General features: G+C 41.3%; 2 protein-coding genes and 1 long non-coding RNA gene across 4 annotated transcripts in view; 1 reads left to right on the top strand and 2 right to left on the bottom strand.

Moving 5' to 3' along the window:
• Positions 1–15,404, top strand: part of LOC135412035 (uncharacterized) — a 38,864-nt gene extending 23,460 nt beyond the window's left edge. Inside the window, exon 2 of the long non-coding RNA XR_010429465.1 lies at positions 12,172–15,404. This is a non-coding gene — a long non-coding RNA (uncharacterized LOC135412035). The remainder of the gene's footprint in view (positions 1–12,171) is intronic.
• LOC135412026 (glutathione S-transferase-like) lies at positions 1,880–8,097 on the bottom strand. 2 transcript variants are annotated; one of them, XM_064650362.1, is made up of 7 exons: positions 8,041–8,097; positions 6,867–6,979; positions 6,155–6,206; positions 4,377–4,509; positions 3,353–3,494; positions 2,591–2,722; positions 1,880–2,269 (listed from the first exon to the last, which is right to left on the bottom strand). In XM_064650362.1, the coding sequence occupies exons 2-7, from the start codon at positions 6,951–6,953 to the stop codon at positions 2,150–2,152; spliced, it is 666 nt and encodes a 221-aa protein (XP_064506432.1). In that variant the 5' UTR covers positions 6,954–6,979; positions 8,041–8,097; the 3' UTR covers positions 1,880–2,149. The 2 variants fall into 2 exon arrangements, with proteins under 2 accessions (XP_064506432.1, XP_064506433.1); XM_064650363.1 differs by lacking the exon at positions 8,041–8,097 and adding an exon at positions 7,106–7,114.
• On the bottom strand, positions 10,763–18,503 carry LOC135412024 (glutathione S-transferase A4-like). Its single transcript, XM_064650360.1, has 7 exons — positions 18,476–18,503; positions 15,304–15,422; positions 14,553–14,604; positions 12,835–12,967; positions 12,369–12,510; positions 11,183–11,314; positions 10,763–11,047 (listed from the first exon to the last, which is right to left on the bottom strand). The coding sequence occupies exons 1-7, from the start codon at positions 18,486–18,488 to the stop codon at positions 10,925–10,927; spliced, it is 714 nt and encodes a 237-aa protein (XP_064506430.1). The 5' UTR covers positions 18,489–18,503; the 3' UTR covers positions 10,763–10,924.
• Between the last annotated feature and the right edge of the window lie 1,313 nt (positions 18,504–19,816).

Genomic DNA, 19,816 nt, shown 5'->3' with positions numbered 1-19,816 from the left:
CTATTATCGGTAGAATTGCCTTCTTAAGGTTTAGGGCTCAACAGGTTTCAATGATCTCAGACCTGGGGGGGGTGTTAGCAAAGCTTGGAAAGAAGGATGTTCCACTGCTAGTGGACACGAAGAATGCAGAATTTCTGGGCCACAAGGACATTTGGCAAGAACTGCCAAGATAAGGAAGAAACTAATAGAGACAACTCGGCAACTGTGATGAATCAGCTCCAACTGGGTGAAAGGTAATTGTGGCAGGGGGAGATCGCGACCATCGACTCAGGGTCTGCTGAGCCAAGAAACCCACCGACCCAAAAGAAGAGAAAGACTGGACATCTGGACTAATTAGCAAGAGAAGTGAGGGAATCAGTAACCACTAGACGATAAAATAATAAGTAATAAGAGAACCATGTCACCTGTAGCCAAGGAACATTAATGCCTTTGTTTGCAAAAATGTATAAAATTTTTGATAGCGGATGTACTTGCTTTGTGGAATACCAGCGAGCACCCAGGCTTGCAGAGCTCTGAAATAAATAATCCATGTCTCTCTCAAGTGTGTAATTATTGGCCAGTTGCATACCGGGTAACAAATCCATTTTTCTGGACAACATTTCCACTGGGCTGTCTCAGAGGTGGCTGCACCTCAGGGACATGGCCGGGGCAGGAGGAGGCAGGGGACAGGCTTGGAGGCTCCCAAGGAGGCAGTGGGGTCACAGGAATGTCGTGACTGGGGAGAGGCCTGGGCTGCAGCCCCATGAGTGGGTTGCCAGGTGGTTGGTGTGCTGGGGGCTCTGGCTCTGCGTGGCCCAAGGGGGTCTGTGCTCAGGATCCAGGAACTGCCCAGCTGTGCCTGTAGATTGCACGGCACAGAGTCGGCAACCACGACCCAAGTTTCTGGCTTGAGTGTCTGACAATGCTCAGCAGCTGCAAGTGCTGTCTGAAAGCCTCAGGGAGGAGGGAGGGAAAGCGCTCGTGCAACAACTCTGTTTCATACATGCTTTGCTGTAGAAAAACGCTGGTTTTTTTCCCTTTTTGATGATAAGGACTGGTTCCAGATGCATGACATCACTTGTAAAGAAACTGTTGGTGTTAGCAGGAGTTGTAGTGTCCTGAGTTTGCCCAGCCTAAAACTGCCAGCACTAGAGCATTACTTGTTCCTAGGGCACTTGCTCTTTCCTTTACATCCTGGGTTTATTTGGTGTTTAAACAATATCATGGAATCATAATATGGTTTGGGTTGGAAGGCACTTTAAAGAACATCTAGTTTTGACCCTCCTGCCATGGGCAGGGACAGCTTTCCTGAGACCAAGACACATAGTTATGTGTTCAACTGTCTTGCTAACCTCTCAGTAGCAGAACTTGATTTATGTGATTATAATGAACAACTTAAGTACAACTTATACTAAACTTCATTGAATATAAAGTGATGTAAGTCCACATGAAATGCTACATTCCAAGGTCTCTCTAACACGTGACACCAATCTGACTCCTTCTCCCTCAAACAACAAGTTTTAAACTTCACAGTTAGTGACAAGCACTTGTTTCTCCATCGAGTCTGCAAAGTGCTTTTAGCTGCTACGGTGGACCTTTAGTTAAAGGAAATATTGGTGAAGCTGTAGTAGAAGAGTTTAACTGTCCAGTCACAAAAGAGAGGTGCAGCAGGACCTCTGGTCCCAGCATCCTCCAAGGTAAGCTCAGAGGAAATCCAAATCCTAATCTAGCATCCCCATCTAACCGGAACCTGCATGCTTTTCCTGGCATTTCCCCGAACAGGTACATCACCTACTGTTTGGGCTAAACTCTCATCATTTTCCAGCAATTCTTAGGAATGCCAGAACCAGAGAGCTCTTAGGTATATAAGTAACATCAAGAAGTCAATTAACAACCTGGGTTTGAGTGTCAATAGTAAGACTTTATTTCAGGTATTCTCTTTAGTCAGTTAAGATATCTTGTGTTGTCCAATATACTCCCAATCAGTGAACTATTCCATTTTCTGGTATGCTTGTATAGATTTCCCTTGCAAATTTTGACAGTAGTCTCAAACCAGTGCTGTAGCTAAGGAAAGAGAGATCAACAACCTTTTCACTGTTTTCATTCATTTCCCTTTGCCACTATCAGCAAACACAATGAAATGAGAGTTTCTGTGGCTTTAGGCGGCTGCTCAGAAGAAAATTTCTCTCACTTTGGCTATATCTTCTGGTCGTATTGGTGGTTTCCTCTGGCTGCCAGGCTGCAGGTATTTCTTTATTGTGGGAATATTGCTTATTCTTGCTTTAAAACTCTATAAAACAAAATCAAAACAGCACTGTGCTTAAGAAGCATTGTAACTGTCAGACATTTTGATGTTATCCATGCTCTAAAAGTAACATTATGCATTGATGCTGCAGAAGAAACTACATGGTTCCCTCTATTATGCTTTTGTGGCTGCAAAGACAGAAGCTGGCAATAACCATCAGTATTTGAGGCCAGCTATAAAAGTACTTAGCATATTTGGTTATTTTGTATGTCACTTCTCACCCTCCCACTCTCCCCTGTTTCTCAGCCAGTTTAAATCAGTGGTCCTTTCCAATGCATCGTCCATTAAAACTCTCCATTCATTTACCTGCAAGACAGGAAATTTGGCAAGGATATCAGGTTTGAACTCTTCTGCCATTAAAATGGTGTCAAGTAAGTGCACATCTGCCCTGCTTAACCGGTTGCCAACAAGAAAGTCTTGTCCATGGTCTTTCAAAACCTAAAAACAGAGAACGAGATGATTTTTTTCTCTCTATTACTTAATATGATATCTTCAAAGCAAGGTCATACACTGCACAGAGTTGTCCTTGAAAGAAGGAAATGCAGTACAAACACCTGTAGTACAAACAAATGGTCTGATCTTCCTAGGCATGATTAATCAGTCCCTTCTTTTCTGTGTTTCTTTCTGTCAGCTCAGCTGTACTCCTCATCTTCACTTCTGTAGATTAAGTAGTCAATGCTGCTGCACTGAATGCTAAGCTTCATGAGATACAGGAGGAGCTGTAATGCTTTTACATAGATTGTATGGTAGAGGGGCATCTGCACTTCAGGAGGAAACTTGACATAAAAGCCGAAGCTATAGTTTCTTTTGTCTGAAACAACATACAGACTGAAACATGGACCTTTGCGGAGCTCGGCATGTCCTGGGTTTTTGCAGCTTTGCACGTCTCCCAGATCTGTAGTGCCTTCTGTCCCCTCTGTAGTGTCCTGTCTCCATCCTCATCGCAGCCCCATCAAAACCAGAGCAGTATCTCTGAAGTGTTTTCCTCAATAAAAATTGTTGGTGTAGATTCAGGATGGAGTTTCAGGAGAACAGTATCGATTAAGCTACAGCATCTTTGTCACATACCTTCTCAAAGACTGGGAAGTATCTGTTTGTGGCCTTGTCCACCACATTAGCAAAATGTTGCTCCTTCTTATCTGCTGGTTGGAAATTATAGGACATGAGTTGCTCGTTCAGATCAAACATTCCTTCCACATACATGTCGATTCTGAAAGGAATAGATCCAGTTGGTCAAGTCAAACACAGTAGGTCTGAATGCCACAATAGCTACTGGCATTAACCCAGCTGAGGTGCTGGGAAATCTCCACCTTTTCTATCTCACATCTATAGCTTGGAGTAGTTCCCTCCAGAATGCAGTTGCATCAAGGGACGTGGGAGGCGCTTGGGTGAAAGACAAATGCAAAGTGCCTAACCCAAACCTAAACACTGTCCCCCTTCCACTTCTCACTAGGGGTGATACTTCTCTGTACTATGGTTTTTCTGAACCTGAGTACAAAACTGGCAGGTGTGTCATCTAAACTTGTGTTAAAAACCCAATCAGACCTAGTATGTTAAACAGTGGGTCTATACAATTCCTAACAAATATCTTGACATTTGTTTACCAGTACTTATTAATTTGAAGCATTTAAAAAGACCTCCAGTCAAACCATGTGCCCTAAGAGTCCTGTTGTTAAATAACCAGTTACTAATGCTCATTCTACTCTAATTCCTGGCTAATAGAAGGAGGAGGCTTTTTGTTCCCATCAAACACATGTCCCTGAGACTGACGAGCTGAAAATGCCTGCTGTGACATTCTGCAGAAAAAATTGAAGAGGAGCAAGAGTAAGACAGTCTGCACTCCTGACTGCTTTCTTCTGATAACTGTCTTGACCTTGGACTGATGATTCATGAACAGCCTTGCACCATGCTGCCCATCTAATCGAGCTGGATATCACTGCCCTAGACGTCACCTGCAGTCGCAGTCAACACGTGCTGCATGAAGCACTGCTCTATCACCCTGAATTTAGCTGTGAGCTGGGATATTCCTGTGTTACACAGAGATGTAGCATGAACTGCGGTCTAACAAGAAAACGTGGTACTGTTACAGTACAGGGCTCTCTCCTTCAGGTCCTTCCCGTAGAGGTTGTACTTCGTTGCTATGTAATTGGCAATGGCTCTGCTCTGCACCATCTTCATGCCATCAATCTCCACCATTGGCACTTGCTGAAAGAGCAGGGATCCATCTAGGGAAAAGGAGATAAGACAAGGAGACACTCAGTCTCTGAATGAGAACCACTGGGGGGGGTCAGGCAAAGTAACCACACATATTATCTTTTATTTAGAATCATTGAATCATTTAGGCTGGAAAAGACCCTTAAGATCGAGTCCAACTGTAAACCTAACACTGCCAAACTCCACAACTAAACCATGTCCCCAGGTGCCACATTTACACACGGTGACTCAACCACTTCCCTGGCAAGCCTGTTCCCATGCTTGACAACTCTTTTCAGCAATCAACTTCTTGAAGTTTCTTCAGATTTGAGCAAGCACCCAAATGCAGAACTTTTAGTTTTCATGCCCTGAAAAAGACATGTGTGGCATGGCCCTAACTCAAATGATTTTCGTGGAGATTAATACAGATGAGAAGGACTGAAGGATGCGATCCAGCAGTTTCTGTCATGCGCTGGTAAGTATTATGAAAATCTGGACAATTTAAGGACTTTTCAGCATATAATGCAAATATAAAAGCATACAATATCTTTGTGACTTCTATGCTGACTTTGCACAATGGCATCTCATCTGTACAGGCATGAGGTGGGGAATCACGAGGGAGTTCCATGAGATTCCTGCAAGACCCAAGTATCACTTGATGTGAGTCTGCAGAAGCCTTGACCTAGCAAGGAAGAAGTAAAAATAACCTCCAGAAAGAGATCACCAGATCACAGGAGCGAGGGAGAATTTTTGCTTTGTGGAATACTATTTCAGATCAGATAACTGATCAGCTATGTCTGTCTTTGCATCCACTATAAGGCAATCATGCAGAGAAACTCTCTGCTTTCCAGAGCGTATTTACATTTACGCTTGTCTCTCAAAATACTTTTTGAAAGGCAGCAGGTGGCAGCCATTATTCCTAAAGGAGAGCAGGACTGCACATGCCAACCCTAGCTCAGCCGTTTTTCAAAAACCAAGGGGAGGAGCCCAGACATGTAATATGATTTGGAGGAAATGTGAATATCATGTTCACAAAGATGAAAGCTGAAACTAGAAGATGAGTAGTTGCCTTGGGAAGCAGGAATGCATCAGAGCTACAGGTTAAACTCGGAGATCTGGAACTCTGTTTTCATATGGATTATAAAACAACAACATTGTAGGCAACCTAAAATGCTAATGAATTTGAAGATGATGTGATGACAAAAACCTGTATTGTGATAGGACAGGAGGCAATGGACACAAACTGAATCAGAGGAGAGTCAGTCATCTGAACTTACAGAAAGGCTCTTTCACAGTGGGAAGTTACTGTGCATTGGCACAGGTTGCCAGAGAGCCTCCATCCTTGGAGATACTTAGAACTCAGCTGGACATGGACTGGGCAAAAGGCTTGTAGGTGGTGTTGCTTGAAAAGGGGAGGTGGCATGGATGATCTCAAGAGGTGCCTTCTGACCTCAGCCCTTCTGTGATTCAGTGAAGATTGAAGCAACTGGGTGGATGAGGCCACCTAACACACTGCAGTGCGTGTCTGTGATACCTCAAGCACAATCAAGTCTAGATTTTCTTTTTAAGAGACTAAGACTTCTTAGGTGTTCTCAGACAAATTATTTTTATTATTGCTATTGTTGTTGTTATCATTATCATTGTTAGTGTTATTATTAAATAGTGAAGGTATCTTACCCTTCTGTAGCTTTGTCAGATCATCCTTTTTTTCCACAAAAGATTCTTCAAACTGCAAGAAATAGAGAAGAAAAGGTCAGTTGTTGTTCCATGGTTTAGCTTCTTCTTCATTTAGACAATGAAGGCACAACGAGCTGTGTTTGGGGCATTTAATTTTTTAAAAAATAAATAATATTTGAAAGCTTTCTGGTGCATTGGCCATCACCATGACAAAAACCTCACAGCTCACACAAACTCACCGATCCCCACACTCCTCTCTGCTTCAATATCAGAAAGTCTTAGTGGCAAAAAAGAAAACTTTGATTTATAATAGAAAGTACCTTCTGGGGTAAGCTACGCAGTAGAAGCAGAATTAGTCTTTTGCTATTTTGAACACTGAAATTTAACTGAAGGTCTTCAGAACTGGAAGTGCTCGACCCCTGGGATCAGAAGGTAAGAAGCCAGGTTCTGCTGCTGTCGTTTTAATTTTCTCTTTCACTAGCTACAGGGGATAGGCATTTGTGGTGCTACCAGTAGGCCTGGCACGAGACGCGTGGAAGTGAGACTGGAACTTGCCCCTGCTTAGGGTAAGCGCATGGTCGTTGTTGGCTTGGTCAGCAATGCTCTAAATGCAGACCTTGAAGCTGCAGGTCAGTCAGTCAACATTTTTCATAGGGAATGTTAAAAGTACATATTTGTCACATGCTCTTGGTATAAGAAAACAGAGACAAACCTCAACCCCGGCTGCTGCCAGCAGCCACCGTATTGGTTCCATTCGGCCTCGTCCATTGAAGTAGTGCAGCTTGGGTTTCCCAGACATGTTTCCACGTGCCTGATAGTTTCTTCCTATTTGGAATAAAAAAATAAGTTTTGCAAAATAAAGATTCAGAATGCTGGGTTTGAGTCACTCATTGGCTCTCAAAGTTGTCCTGTTTGAAACCAATGATTTATGGTTCAAGACTTTGGACTTACTAAAGGAGGTAGAGGTTAGAGTACATTGAGAGACTGCATTGTATCACCTTGCCTTAAAAATGTCTTTTATCCAGGCAGGTTAGTTAAGCAGAACTCTGTACCAAGAGCCATTGGCCCACTTCAGAGAACAAGCAAACCAAATCCATTTGCATCCAAAGTGTTCTGCTCTGAGCAAAAAGCAGACTGTGCTTTCTGTTTATTTTGGCATTATCTCAGTGTACAGTTTACTGTTTAATCAGATACACAATATTAACTCAGCAATTGCTGTGCTTTCACCAGCAGCCATTATGCTCCATTATAAAGAGGCAGGAAGGAATATTTATTCCTCTTGTAAGCATTCAATCTCTTTTACAACACTCCCTGCTCCGATAATTTCTTTAGACAAGCCTCCGAAGAGATAGAAATTAATTTTGTCTCTGGTAACATCAGATCTGCCTTTACCACAGACAGAGCCAAAGGGCAATGCCTGTTTTGTCAATTCCAACTTTGCTGGAATATAAAGCAGCAACAGTTTCTAGGCAGATCACCTTCTGCCCCATTCAGAACCACGTGAGCACAGCAGCAGCAAACATGCAGACAGCGCCTGGTTTACACCACTCTCACATGGTTATTAACACCGTCTCAACAAGAAAGCTAAAGCATTAGCAGCAGCAAAGGGGAAATGCTAAAACCCCACCACGTTCCCCTTTTAAATAACATATCAGCTTCTCTACAATAGCAAGAAGGACATATAAGGAAATACTCCATACTTCTCAGATCTACATTTCTTTTTCTTCATTCTGTACACCTAGGAAGCAGCTGACTAATATTTTAACATTTCATGCATATAACCTTCACGTTAGTAAAGAAAGTACAAACAATCTGTAAAACCCATTCACTGACTTCATTTCAAATTCAATAATTCCCTATGCTTGCCCAAAATCCAAAAAACTTACCTTGTGCACACTAACTCACTCTAAGCTCTCAGTAGCTCTGCCTGGAGATTATATAGATCTGTAGCCCCTCCCATAAAGAGAATTGCAAGTGGTTCTCTGAATGGGAAACTCCTCTCTCTTAAGGAAATAAAACCAATTAGGTCTGTTTAGTTACTTCTCACCTACAAAAAATAATTTCCTGACTCATGCTGACTATGTACAAATGTAAAATAGCTGAGAGGTCATGATGAATGGGAACATTTGTTCCAGCACAAAATGGTATGCTTCCTCTTTTCACTGCTTGGCAACCTGTTAGGTAAAAATAATTGGGATGGCCAAAAAGCTCACAAAGTTTAAAAGAATACTCTTGTCCCAGTCAGACTTTCATTTTAATATTTCATGGGTTTGTTCTTTTAACCAATTGCCGCTTTACAACATCGACTAATTCTGCTTGAATCCTTAATGAGCTTCTGCCCCGTGCTTAGTGATGGGGATATTCCTTCAGGACATTTCCACTGAATTTCATTCCTGCACATAGGAGGGTTTATTATTCTTTTCCTGTCCAAAATGTTTCCCAGAATTTGACTTGCTGAAAGTGCTCACCAAAGACAACTGTAGGAGGCAGTGAACGAAGTACAGCACGAGAAGGCAAACTGCCCTCTGCACTCCTGATGCTTTTTGGTGACAACTGTATTGATTTCAAAAAGTCAATGCAGCATAAACTCCCGTGAACCATCCTGCCTATCTAGCTGGTTAATGCTGTTGTAACCATTACTTGCAGTCAAGGTCAACATCTCTATAAAATTCTGCTGAATTGCCCTGAGTGTAATTGCAAGTTGGGATATTTTTCCCGTGTTACACATGCAGGTTGTATGAATTATAGTGTATCAAATAAAAAACTCCAAATTTTTAAAATATGGGGGGCTCTGTCCTTCAGATCCTTCCTGTTCATGTACTTGGCTGCTTTGTAGCTGAAAATGAGCCTCACCCCATCAGTCTCCACCACTGGTACCCGAGAGACCAATGAAGTCCATGGCTTGATATAAAAATAAGCTTAACACTTTATTTAGAGCTAGAACCACAGGAGGATAAGGCATCAAAACAGTCACCACTGCAATGGACTGTCTTTCAGGAGGTGCCTGGTCCCTGAATGGAACCCTCTGTACCCCATATGGCACAGAAGGAGAGCCAGGCTTCCCAGAAGGGCACTCCTCACTGACAGCATATCCTGTAGCCTCTGCCTTCTTGTTTGGGTTCCTTTCTTTCTTATGGTCCTCTGTCTCCTTCTTACATTTGGGGACATTCTTCTCTCCAGCCTCCAAAAGCCTGCAGTGTGGCTGAGTCACCTATGCAGAGGTGTCCATGCCACTGTGCATGTTCCATGGCACCTGCCTGGCTTCCAGCTGCTGCTCCACAGAGCCTGGCTCTGCAGCCTGTGCTCTGGCACCATGGCCAGCCCTACAGGGCAGCCAGAGAGAGCCCCAGGCCTCTCTGCTCTGTGCAGCAGAATCCCATTCCTGGTATTGCTATGGAAGCACAACCTGCACACATTTTGTTTTCTGTTCACATCCAACTCAAAATAATTTGTTCATATTTTATAAGGAAACAGAACTCTGCATAGGAAGGTTTTATTTGCTTGCTTGAGGAATAACTGCTTTCCTCTCTAGCCTTCTTGGAGCGCTGAATTTTGCTGTTAGCAAAGTGTTTTTGAAGAGGAGCAGATCAAACTCCACTGCTGGAAACAGTGTTTCCTGCAATTTTGGACTGAAATGACTTGTGATGCAGAATCTCAGATAATGTGGAAGAAGGAAGCTTTTCCTGCATAGATGTGTGCACCAAGGTGCATCTGGTAGCATTCCACAAACTCAAACTCACACTTAGGTAGCTTGGCTGGATTAATAATTTGTAGGCCTGGCCATAATGAACTCTAGAAGCAAAAATTCTAATACCGTCTGTCTCTTAATTTAGCAGGATTTTTGGAAATGTCCCTTCACTGAGCTTGTACAGTATTTTGGAAAGTGCTGTTCTTCTGTTTTTTCCTACCATGTTCATTTTCCAGTTTTTTTTTTTCTAATTTTCTTTTTTCTGTACTTACATCATGGCAATATTAAGCATCAGATTTGGTTACCAACATTGGTTGGAACAAAGTCTCCTCCTATGCAAATGTTTGTCTGCTGCATGAGGCCTCTTCACGAGGCCTCTTCACAAGGCTGTTATCATGTGCTGTAAGTGTATGTAAGCCCTAATATTTTATTTGAAAGTCAATGGAACCTGAATTTCTGTTGCTGTCCTAAATGTGTAGAAAGAAACCACCTCTGCCTTACCGGGCTCTGCACAACATATTGTGTTGTTTCTTCCATTACACTTTGTTCAAATGAATTTCTGGTAGAATCATACAAGGGGTTTGAAATAATTAATTTATGAGGAAAAATAATCAATTTTGCAAGGAAAACATTGCAGAGATATCTTAAAAAATCCAATTCACCCACAAGCCTTAAAGAGGTTATCTTTAAACAAGTCTACTTCTTTAAAAGATAAGTGATGCAGTGAGTCTTCTCTTCTTTAGCTCTTATTCTGAAGCTTATTTGCATGCAGAAAATACCTTCTCCAACAAGTTACATTCTGACGATACTAACACCGCATTGATCTTTTTTTGAAATTAATAAATTCCCTACCCTACAAATACTTCTTTGCTTCCATATTTTGGCAAGCATTTGATATATCAATAAAGACAAAGCTGCTGTTACATTGCCAGAGTAATAGAATGCTTTATTTCTGGCTGGGGTTGTTTTGCTTTTTTAGCACTGTTTTTCACTACCACAATACTAATTTACTGAGCTGGAGTTGATGTTTTGCCTTTCTTTTTCTTCCAGTATTCTGGGTCTCACCAAAGGTGACAAGGCTTTCATCTCTTAAAAACTTTCAACACAGTTTCTACATAATGATCATCTGGTGGGGGTTTCCTTGGGCTGCCAGGCTGCAGGAACTTCTTAATTGTAGGCATATTGCTCATTTTGGTTTTAAATGCCTAAAAATAATAAGAAAACCAGAGTAAGACAGAAATTCCAGCACACAGAAACATGATTTACACAGCACGGGCAGATGATCAGTTCATGATTTCCCTCTAGCTCCTGAATATATGCATGCTCAATAACAAAATTACCTGCAACTGAGGAAACTCGGACAGCACAGCAGGAATTTTCTCCTCCACTGCTAAAATTGCTTCAATTAGCTGAACATCTGCCCAACTGAATTTGTTGCCCACGAGAAAGTCTTGGCCATGTTGTTTCAAAACCTGGAGAATACAGGAGAATGTGGGCTGCAGATGAGAATGGGACATATGTTGCCTAGCAGCTAAGCCTCACAGCACAGCTGTAGACCTGAACAGCAATTATATCTGAAATTTCAGGGTGGAGTTTTCAGCTGGAAGCTGTGAGCCTAAATCAATTCTCTGTTGTTGGGGGGAAAAATGAACTCCTGTTCTTTTCATGTTCTAGTACACAGACTACAAACTCTGATCATTCAGTAATGAGGAATGATGATAGGCACTGGGAACAGAGACAAATCATATGCTTAAGTAGCCTAATAAGAGTCACAGAGTTAGAAATAGGGATAATCAAGAAACTAAGAAGCAACTTAGAGAACTTATAAAACGGCCATTTATTTAATTTAAAGTTATGTCCAATGTTGATACCGGAAAGCAAATTTAGAAATGCAGAATTACAAAGCTAACCAAGAAAAATCCCTGCCTTTGGGAACAGGTTATTATGGTCATAAGAACTTATATGATGTTAATCTTTTATTATTGTTTTCCATAAAAACTAGATGAATCTTATCAAAGTGGGAAATGTTGCCAGATGCATGAATCATATGGGTTTGGTTTGTTGTTTTTGGAACTGGGATGGGCAGAAATCTATGACTATGTTTTACTAAAGTACTCCTAATCTCTCTACCTAATTTATTTGCAAGGGATTTTTGCATTCTTCCAATGAAACTGTTCCAAATTAAATTAAGTATAGCAGAGAGATGTGCTCTAAACAAGTAAAAGTATGGAACTATTCCTTCAAGGAAAAAAATTATGCGTGCTTGCTTTTACTTCAGTGAAAAGTTTTGCTGTATAGATGAGAACATATTGCTTTGTTTCCTTTGTAGATGTTCAAATACCACAGCCCTGACAACACAAGCCAACAAACAGAGGAAAACATGCTGCTGTGTTTCCCCTTCTTTGAGATAGCCAAGAAAGCTGAGGATTTGGAACTGACCTGCAATACAGACAAGTTCTTATTTTAAACAAACTGTTTTATAATTTTAAATATAATATATAAAAACACATCCTTGTTTTCACTTACCTTTTCAAAGACTGGAAAGTATCTGTTAGTTGCCCTCTCCTTAATTGAGTCAAGATTTTTCTCCTTTGCATCAGGTGGAGAGAAAGGAAACATCAAAATCATTTGCATCAGATCTGATATTCCTTCCACATACATGTCAATCCTATTGATCAGGAGAAGACAGTAGAAAAGAGCACAGAAGTTATTTTTTCTGTTTTCCAATTAACTAAGGCAACTTGGAGGAATTTTATACCACCAATATAGTGGCAATTTTCACAGCCAAAACTAAACACAAACTAAACCTAAATGTTTTTCAAAAATAATAAAACCCTGATTCTGTTTAGGAGCATTTCAGAAGCAGTTGTTAAAACTTATTGTGTTAGCTTTTCTCATACCTTTATACCAGATTTACAGGATAGAATTTGGTTTATATAATGTAGCTATCAAATAACAGATTGCTCATTAAGGGAAAGGCAGTGTTACATACAGGGCTCTCTCCTTCAAGTCTTTCCCATAGAGATTGTATTTCCCTGCTATGTAGCTGAGGATGGCTCTGGTCTGCACCATCTTCATCCCATCGATCTCAACCAGGGGCACTTGCTGGAACAGCAGGACTCCATCTAGGGTAGAGAGTTAGCCTGTTAGTTTCTCCTAGATTGCAAGCAGGACAGGAGAGCAAGAGACTGAGCACATTTATCTTGCGGTGTAGGAGACCACTGATGTCTTGTCCTAACTGTAAAACTTCATGCAGTAAACTAACATTGTGGGAAAGATCAAATAGCCTGTATCACACTTCTGTAGCTAGGTCATTGCACTGCAGCTGGGCCCTGGCTTTACAGCCTTACCAGAGCTTCACTGACTGCTGGCAGCTGGCAGTGCCTGCTCCTTTGCACTTCTGGACCCTGCCTCATGCTGGCAGAAAAAGCCTGAACCAGCATTTTCAGCCAAGGAATAAGAGGAGAATAAAGATATATGTTAAATCTGAATTTTAAAAAAGTCTGGTGCAACCTGTGTAGCCATAGGTTGCCCAGGTTGCATAGAATATATATATGCAGGATTAAAAGCAGTTTACCAGTAATTTCAGGGGTTGGACTGGCAAATTAAATTCCGATCTACTTAATACCACTTTTTTATTTTTGTTCATTTTAACTCTACTGTCAGAATTTCTTTAAACACAGCTAATCCTTTCTGAGCTCAGCCTGAATGCCATCAAGTCCTCTTTCGAGTCTCCTGGTATGTCTTGGCAAGCTCAGCCTGCTGTGAGGTTTCTCTCACGTGTCTTGGGCAGCAGGTAAACTGTGGGGCACGTGCATTCTGTGATGCTCCTCACAGTCTCAACTCCTTCCCCACCTTGGCAGCAAGGTCCTCTTCCAGGGTGGCTGTGGTGGGGTTCACTGCTGGATTTCATCTTAGCAGATATCAAGGGCAGTGGCTGGGGGTTATGCACTGGTGTTTAGGAACTGATCTCATCTCTCCCAAGGCTGACACGAAGTCTTTGCTGCTTTGACCATGTCAGGCTTTCCACAGGTCTCTCTGCTGGCTCCATGTTTTTATCTAGGGGAAGCTTCATATCTGAGGCTTATTCTGCTTAGAACTGTCACTAGGGTGTTCACACAGAGCCTCAGAAACAGAAACTCGTTTTCTTGGAGATTTTGGGGCCATGTCAGCCTTTCATTTAGAGGCTTATCTAACTGCATTCAGAATCAACACAGAGGTAAATCTGTACCCATCAACTCCACAACACCTCAGGCCAGCTGGCTGGCCACATTCACTCTACTTCACCCTCTCTGCCTATAGAGTATGATGGTTACCTCTGAATGACATCTTGGAAATGGCCCTTGGTCTGAGACAACTCCCAAATGATGCCTAGGAATTGCTTAGCAACTGTTATTTGCCATGGACCAAAAATGTGCCAGGAACCATGCTAACAGTTCAACAGCATAGATAATTAAGATGTATTAAATAGAAGTGTTTGCCTGTTTAATGTTCTGCAATAAAGACAGTCACAGAAGCTATGGCTTTTAGCTTATAGGAATTATATTATATGGCACTGGAAATAACAGGTTATTCAAAACTAGTATTGCAGTACTCAAGGTGTGCACCTAGAAGTTTGCATTCATTTAAATAAACTATTTTTAAACCACAAATTTAGCTAAATTGGAGAAATATTTTCAGGGACTAAAACTCAGGTCTTGGGATTCTTACCTTTGATTAACTTGTCATATTGTTCTTTTGTTTGCAAAAAAACCTCTTCAAACTAAAAAGGAGAGAGAATAGTGTTACACTGCTGTATTTGAACACTCTTCTTCTCTAAGTGACTGCACATAACCATGCACAGAACACGGAGTCAAGTAAAATGTAATGGGCCAGATCTTCAGCTGCTCTGTTTGAGCCCAGATGTCCTGAGGATCCCACACACACCCTGACAGCTGATGGGGAGCAGAAGGGCCTGGCCACTTCTGCATCAGGGCACTGATTCAGAAATAACCTAAATGCAGGTAGAAACAGAGAGCAGGCATCTACAGGAACAAGACAGGTTGGAGCCAATGCCAAGGAAAACACAAGGTAAATCAAATATTTCTAACCCCACCCCAGTCAACAACACTCTTCTATTAGACACACTGCAACTGCAAATTAACAAGACTGAGTTAAGGTGGTTTTGCATGGCTAGAAAAATCAGATTAAGCATAATGGGTCAAAATGGGGCTTTATTTAAAGGCCCTTCAGTAGTTTCTTAAGAGTATTGATACTAGCCCTAATAAACTCTAAGCTCAGCTGAGTTTGCATCCCAAGTATTAACCACCAAACAAAGTAGTTACAAAAATGCAGTCCCACTGGCCAAATGAATTTCACCACCCTCATGGAGCTGTTTATCCTCCCCATCCATGTTAAATTGTTCCTCAGTGAAGCCAGCTGAGAACACCAGTCTTTAACACTGTACCAAATGCAAACCCACCTCCACGCCGGCTGCAGCCAACAGCCATCGTATGGGCTCCATCCGCCCCCTTCCATTCAAGTAGGTAAGCCTGGGCTTCCCCGACATGCTGCTGTGCTCCTGGTTCCCTGAAAAAAATACTAAGCAGAAAACAGTATCTCTTAAAACTGGTGTAAGCACCATTATTTTGAGGGGAGAGGGCACCTTTTATTCTCACTATGCCTGTTGAAGTTTAAACTTCATCTGCTTTAAAACATAACATGAGAGATGGACTGATGACACCATATCACCTCTGGTAGGAAAGGAAAGATGTGTGAACCTGTAAAGCTTCCCCAGTGCTACTAGGGAGGGTTTGTTATGATTATAAGCAAACACAGACGTGTTTAAACAAGCAGTATAAGTCCCTAGCTACAGGGGAAATCTTGCTGCATTTTAAGACAATTATACAAAGGCACTGAAAATCCTACCACATCCTCGGGGAGGTTACTCACCCTCATTGACATCATCCTAACTGAAAAGATGAAAAGAAGTTCAAGGAAAACATGTTTTACTGGTGTGCTGAACTTTGTCTAGCTTTATTAGCCATATATGCATTTTGCAGCTTCAGTTGCAGTCCACTTCTTTCCTCAAATAGGGGCAAATGAACTGTTAATATTCCTGTTATTCCATGAAACAGGATGAGCTTCCTTGGCAATCCAGGCAAGCCTGTCTCCTTGCTGCTTTTGGCAGCCTTGAGATGTCCCTCAAAGCCAAATCTGGAAGCATTGGCTTCAGGTGCTCCCAGAAGTATTCCCCAGGGCTCGGGGAACCTGCGTGCCCAGGGAACAGGCACATAGAAGCTGTCTGACACTTGCTGCAGCATCACCTCTCTCAGAGTGTGCAGCAGAGACAGTGTGTTTGTACTGAGCTGTTTCATATGTAGGGACAACCAGCTGGACTATCTGTGCTGACACTTCAGTATAAGTATTTCCAAATCCAGGCCTTCATTTCTCCGTGCTTCATTGCCCTAATTACCAAAAGAACAGAACTAGCAGTCCCCTTCACAAAGATGTTTGTATCATACACTAATGTTTGGAAGAAAAAAAACCTTTAAAAGAGATATCCTAATCATGTCCTAATGGCTCAGAGTAGAATGCCTCAATTAAAAAATTAATTTTACAGATGACCCCAGTTTTCTCAGAGCTAAAAACCAAAGCTGCAACATTACATCTGCCACACTTTGCATCCACTTGACATTTCTCATTTGAATTGGGCTTGGTACACTCCAGTTTATGTTTTCTTCAAGTCACAGTGCTTTGTAAATGTACTTAAAATAAAGTACATTTGGAACATATTTTGCCAATACTTGATTTTAAAGAATAAGATCAAGAGTTCTCCCTTGAGCAATTTCAGTAGAACAGAGTCATGTTACTAGAATAAGTAGGGATATTTTAGGTAATTTAGAAAATATAATCCAAATACACATTAAGGAAAAAAGCATAATGTTCAGTTTTAAAGTGTCAATAGCTGTTTCTAATTACATTTGCCTCTAAGACAGTGTTTTATTAATTTCTTCACATTCTGTGACAAGCTTTCACTGTAGGGCAGCTTATCTACATAGTTCACAACTGCTAACTAATGCCTCTCTCATTATCATACTTCTCAGATACGCTGCATCCATACCACTTCAATCCATTTTTGATAGAGTATGTTGATGCTTTATTAATAATGAAGCAATCTTGTACAGCTGTCACCCATTCCTTACTGTTTGTCTCAGCTGGAAAGGGTGTCTCCACTTAACTTACAACATTTATAAGAGAAAGGTAGAATATATGGGTTATCTGCTAAATTCTTCAGCAAGAGGAGTAGCATTTATCTGAAAACCATGTTAAAATAATTCAAACTCTTCCAAAACCAGCTACTAAAAACAAATGCTTTTTAGGAGCTGTAGGATTCTGCCACCCCAGGTAAATCTTTCAAGCAAATAGCAAAACCCCTGATACCAATTATTATCCAAGATGATGGAGAACCATTCAATGGAAAACTAACAAGGTAAAAACATTCAAGCTGATGAAGCAAGCTGCAATTTTCATAGACTACCAGACTATGCACAAGAAGGGTAAGGAATAGCCTCGGGGATGGTAACTAATGTTGAACCTTGCTACTCCTACTCCTTTCACCTGGGGAAGGAACTGCACATCACAATTGTGTAGTAACCACCCATGAAGCATAAAATGCTCAAGCTGATTTAATAGATGTGTTGTTTCTAAATCCTAATCTGGAACTGTTGGTGGATGGTCATATCATCTGAGTAGCAACAGAGTTATTGAATAACTGCTGTGAATGAAGCAGTGGAGGCTTCACCACTCAGTCTGAGGCTGAGTGCACAAACAGCTGAATTATTTGCATTAACAAATGTCTATTAGCTGTACAAAGAAAAGACTGTAAATGTTTATGGTGATTCTCAATGTGCATTTGGAGTATGCTATGCTACTGGGCAGTTATAGAAACTGTGTGGGTTTATAACTTCTGATGGAAATAAAATATCAAATGCTTCACAAATTACTCAGCCGTTAAAAGCTATAAAATTGCCAGAGAAATTTACTATCATTCATCAGCCAGACCATACCAGCAGAAGGACAAAGAAGATATAGAAAATGGTCTAAGAGATATTGCTGCTAAAGGCACAGCACCACAGCCCTATGAAATACTTGTCTTACAAGCAGTCCAGTGGTCTGAGCTGGTGTTGTTTGCCCTTGAAAAGATATGTCTGACTACTCCTGCTGAAGAAATTGACTCTTGCAAAAGACAGAACCAATCAAAGTTTTGCAGGAAATGTGGAAACAGATGCGGAAAACCTTCCTATTTTACCTAAGCAATACCTGATTCTCACAGTGAAAATGCATCACAATACAGGGCATTTTGGGACTACTGCACTAGCACAGACACTGCTGAAGAATTGGTTCATGTCAGGAATTTATGCTGCAGCCAAATAAGTGACTGCATTTTGTATGCACTACCCTAATATCTAGCAAAGACCTCAACAAAAAATTTGACTATATACAAATGTTTTTATTGTTTTTGTATAAACTCTGTCTTTCCATCCTATTTCCTAGTGAGCCTTAAAAACACCCTGTCCTGAATTTCTCTGGGCATGCATCTCAGGGATGCAAGAACAATTTAAGAGGACATGTCCTTCCAGAAACAGCAGTACCTGCATTCAGCATGAAGTGCCCTTTAGCCCTGGAGATGGGATCAAAGTCCAGTGGGCCATCTTTCCTGCTCAGACCCGGAAGAGAGCAACACAGTCTCCTTCACACTTTCACCCTCCCACACTTTGTCCCATCAGCAGTTTCATGGCTGCCTTGCTCAGCTCTGGACTGCACTGCAGGATTAATTTCCTGGTTAACACATGTCTTTTCTCTGGTATTCTCTCTCCTACAGCTTTCAGCTGGTGAGTAACTATCAAGCCATGCTTAGTCTATCTGCCACACAAACTGAAGAGAGAAGAAAATTTACATTACCCCAGCAAATTTGGAAGTAGCTTCACTTAAAATAATCACTCAAATGCTTTAAGAAAAAGGAATTTCTAAGTCAGCACTTACCTTCTGGCCTTAACTCAGTCTCCACCCAGCACAGGCAGGTTCCCCAGGGCTGTTTAAACTTTGCAGTTTGGGGGAGTTTCTGGTCATACCCAATTAGAGAGAAAAACTCCCAAATGCTTTTAAGCTTAAAGGCGTATGGCTCTGAAAATTGACACCCAAGGCACACACTGTCAGTTTGCTGATTTGACTAGACCATGAAGATAACCTCATAGTTTCTATGGTAACCATCTGTTTGAACTGCTCTCTTGGAATTTTGGCAGCAGTTTCCTCAAATACAAGAGCAAGACATGTTGTAACACTGAGAAAATTATAGATTTTTCTGGGTTATATTTGGGGTATTTGAAGACAAACCACTGAAGTTTCTAGGTTTGTTTCACTACTTAGCAGTAACCCAATTTTTTTTTATTTTCAGTGCTGTATGGCACAGAAAAGTTACCCAAAGTATGGGATAACAGTGCTTCATTACTTTGAAATATAGTATCAAGCTTACTTAGTGATAACTTGATATAAGCCATTTTTGTCACAACCTCACCCTATGTCTTAAGGCAATAGCATTAATTTTGGAAATTGCATGCACATGGCAATACTCAGAGATGAAATAAACTATGATTTTCTTACCCTGTTTCCATGAGAAGTAACTGTTTCAGCTCTTCTATCTATATTTCAGGTGAAAATACCAAAACTGAAAGTGGATACAAACAGACACAAGGGTGGCAGAGCAGAAGGAAATGGGATTTGGGTGCCAGAGATCAGGGTCTCTCCTCTGGCATAGACCCACATGTGATATTGGGCATCACTTTACACCCCTGCAGCAGACATCAGTACAGCTAATCTGAAGATCTGTTCCCAGAACCCACACTGTTATCAAAATTATATTTATCTGTCTAAAGCCACAGCACCTCACAATGGGGAATCTCAGGACAAAAGTCTCTAGGTAACTATCTTGGGGA

The sequence above is a fragment of the Pseudopipra pipra genome, chromosome 3 (genome assembly GCF_036250125.1).
Source record: "Pseudopipra pipra isolate bDixPip1 chromosome 3, bDixPip1.hap1, whole genome shotgun sequence".
In the NCBI taxonomy this organism is placed as follows: Eukaryota; Metazoa; Chordata; class Aves; order Passeriformes; family Pipridae; genus Pseudopipra; species Pseudopipra pipra.
Note: the sequence above shows the minus strand (reverse complement) of the source record. Positions and strands in the feature narration are given on the sequence as shown.

What these genes read in the sequence shown, in the direction of transcription:
- LOC135412024 (XM_064650360.1), bottom strand. An exon ending in GACTTGAAGGAGAGAGCCCT is followed by an intron (nt 12,511 to 12,834) that starts GTATGTAACACT and finishes CCTGATCAATAG; the next exon opens with GATTGACATGTATGTGGAAG. An exon ending in CCGAGTTTCCTCAGTTGCAG is followed by an intron (nt 11,048 to 11,182) that starts GTAATTTTGTTA and finishes TATTATTTTTAG; the next exon opens with GCATTTAAAACCAAAATGAG.
- LOC135412026 (XM_064650362.1), bottom strand. Translation starts at nt 6,953, where the DNA reads ATGTCTGGGAAACCCAAGCTGCACTACTTCAATGGACGAGGCCGAATG. An exon ending in TCTGACAAAGCTACAGAAGG is followed by an intron (nt 4,510 to 6,154) that starts GTAAGATACCTT and finishes CCTTTTCCCTAG; the next exon opens with ATGGATCCCTGCTCTTTCAG. An exon ending in GACCTGAAGGAGAGAGCCCT is followed by an intron (nt 3,495 to 4,376) that starts GTACTGTAACAG and finishes TATTCCTTTCAG; the next exon opens with AATCGACATGTATGTGGAAG.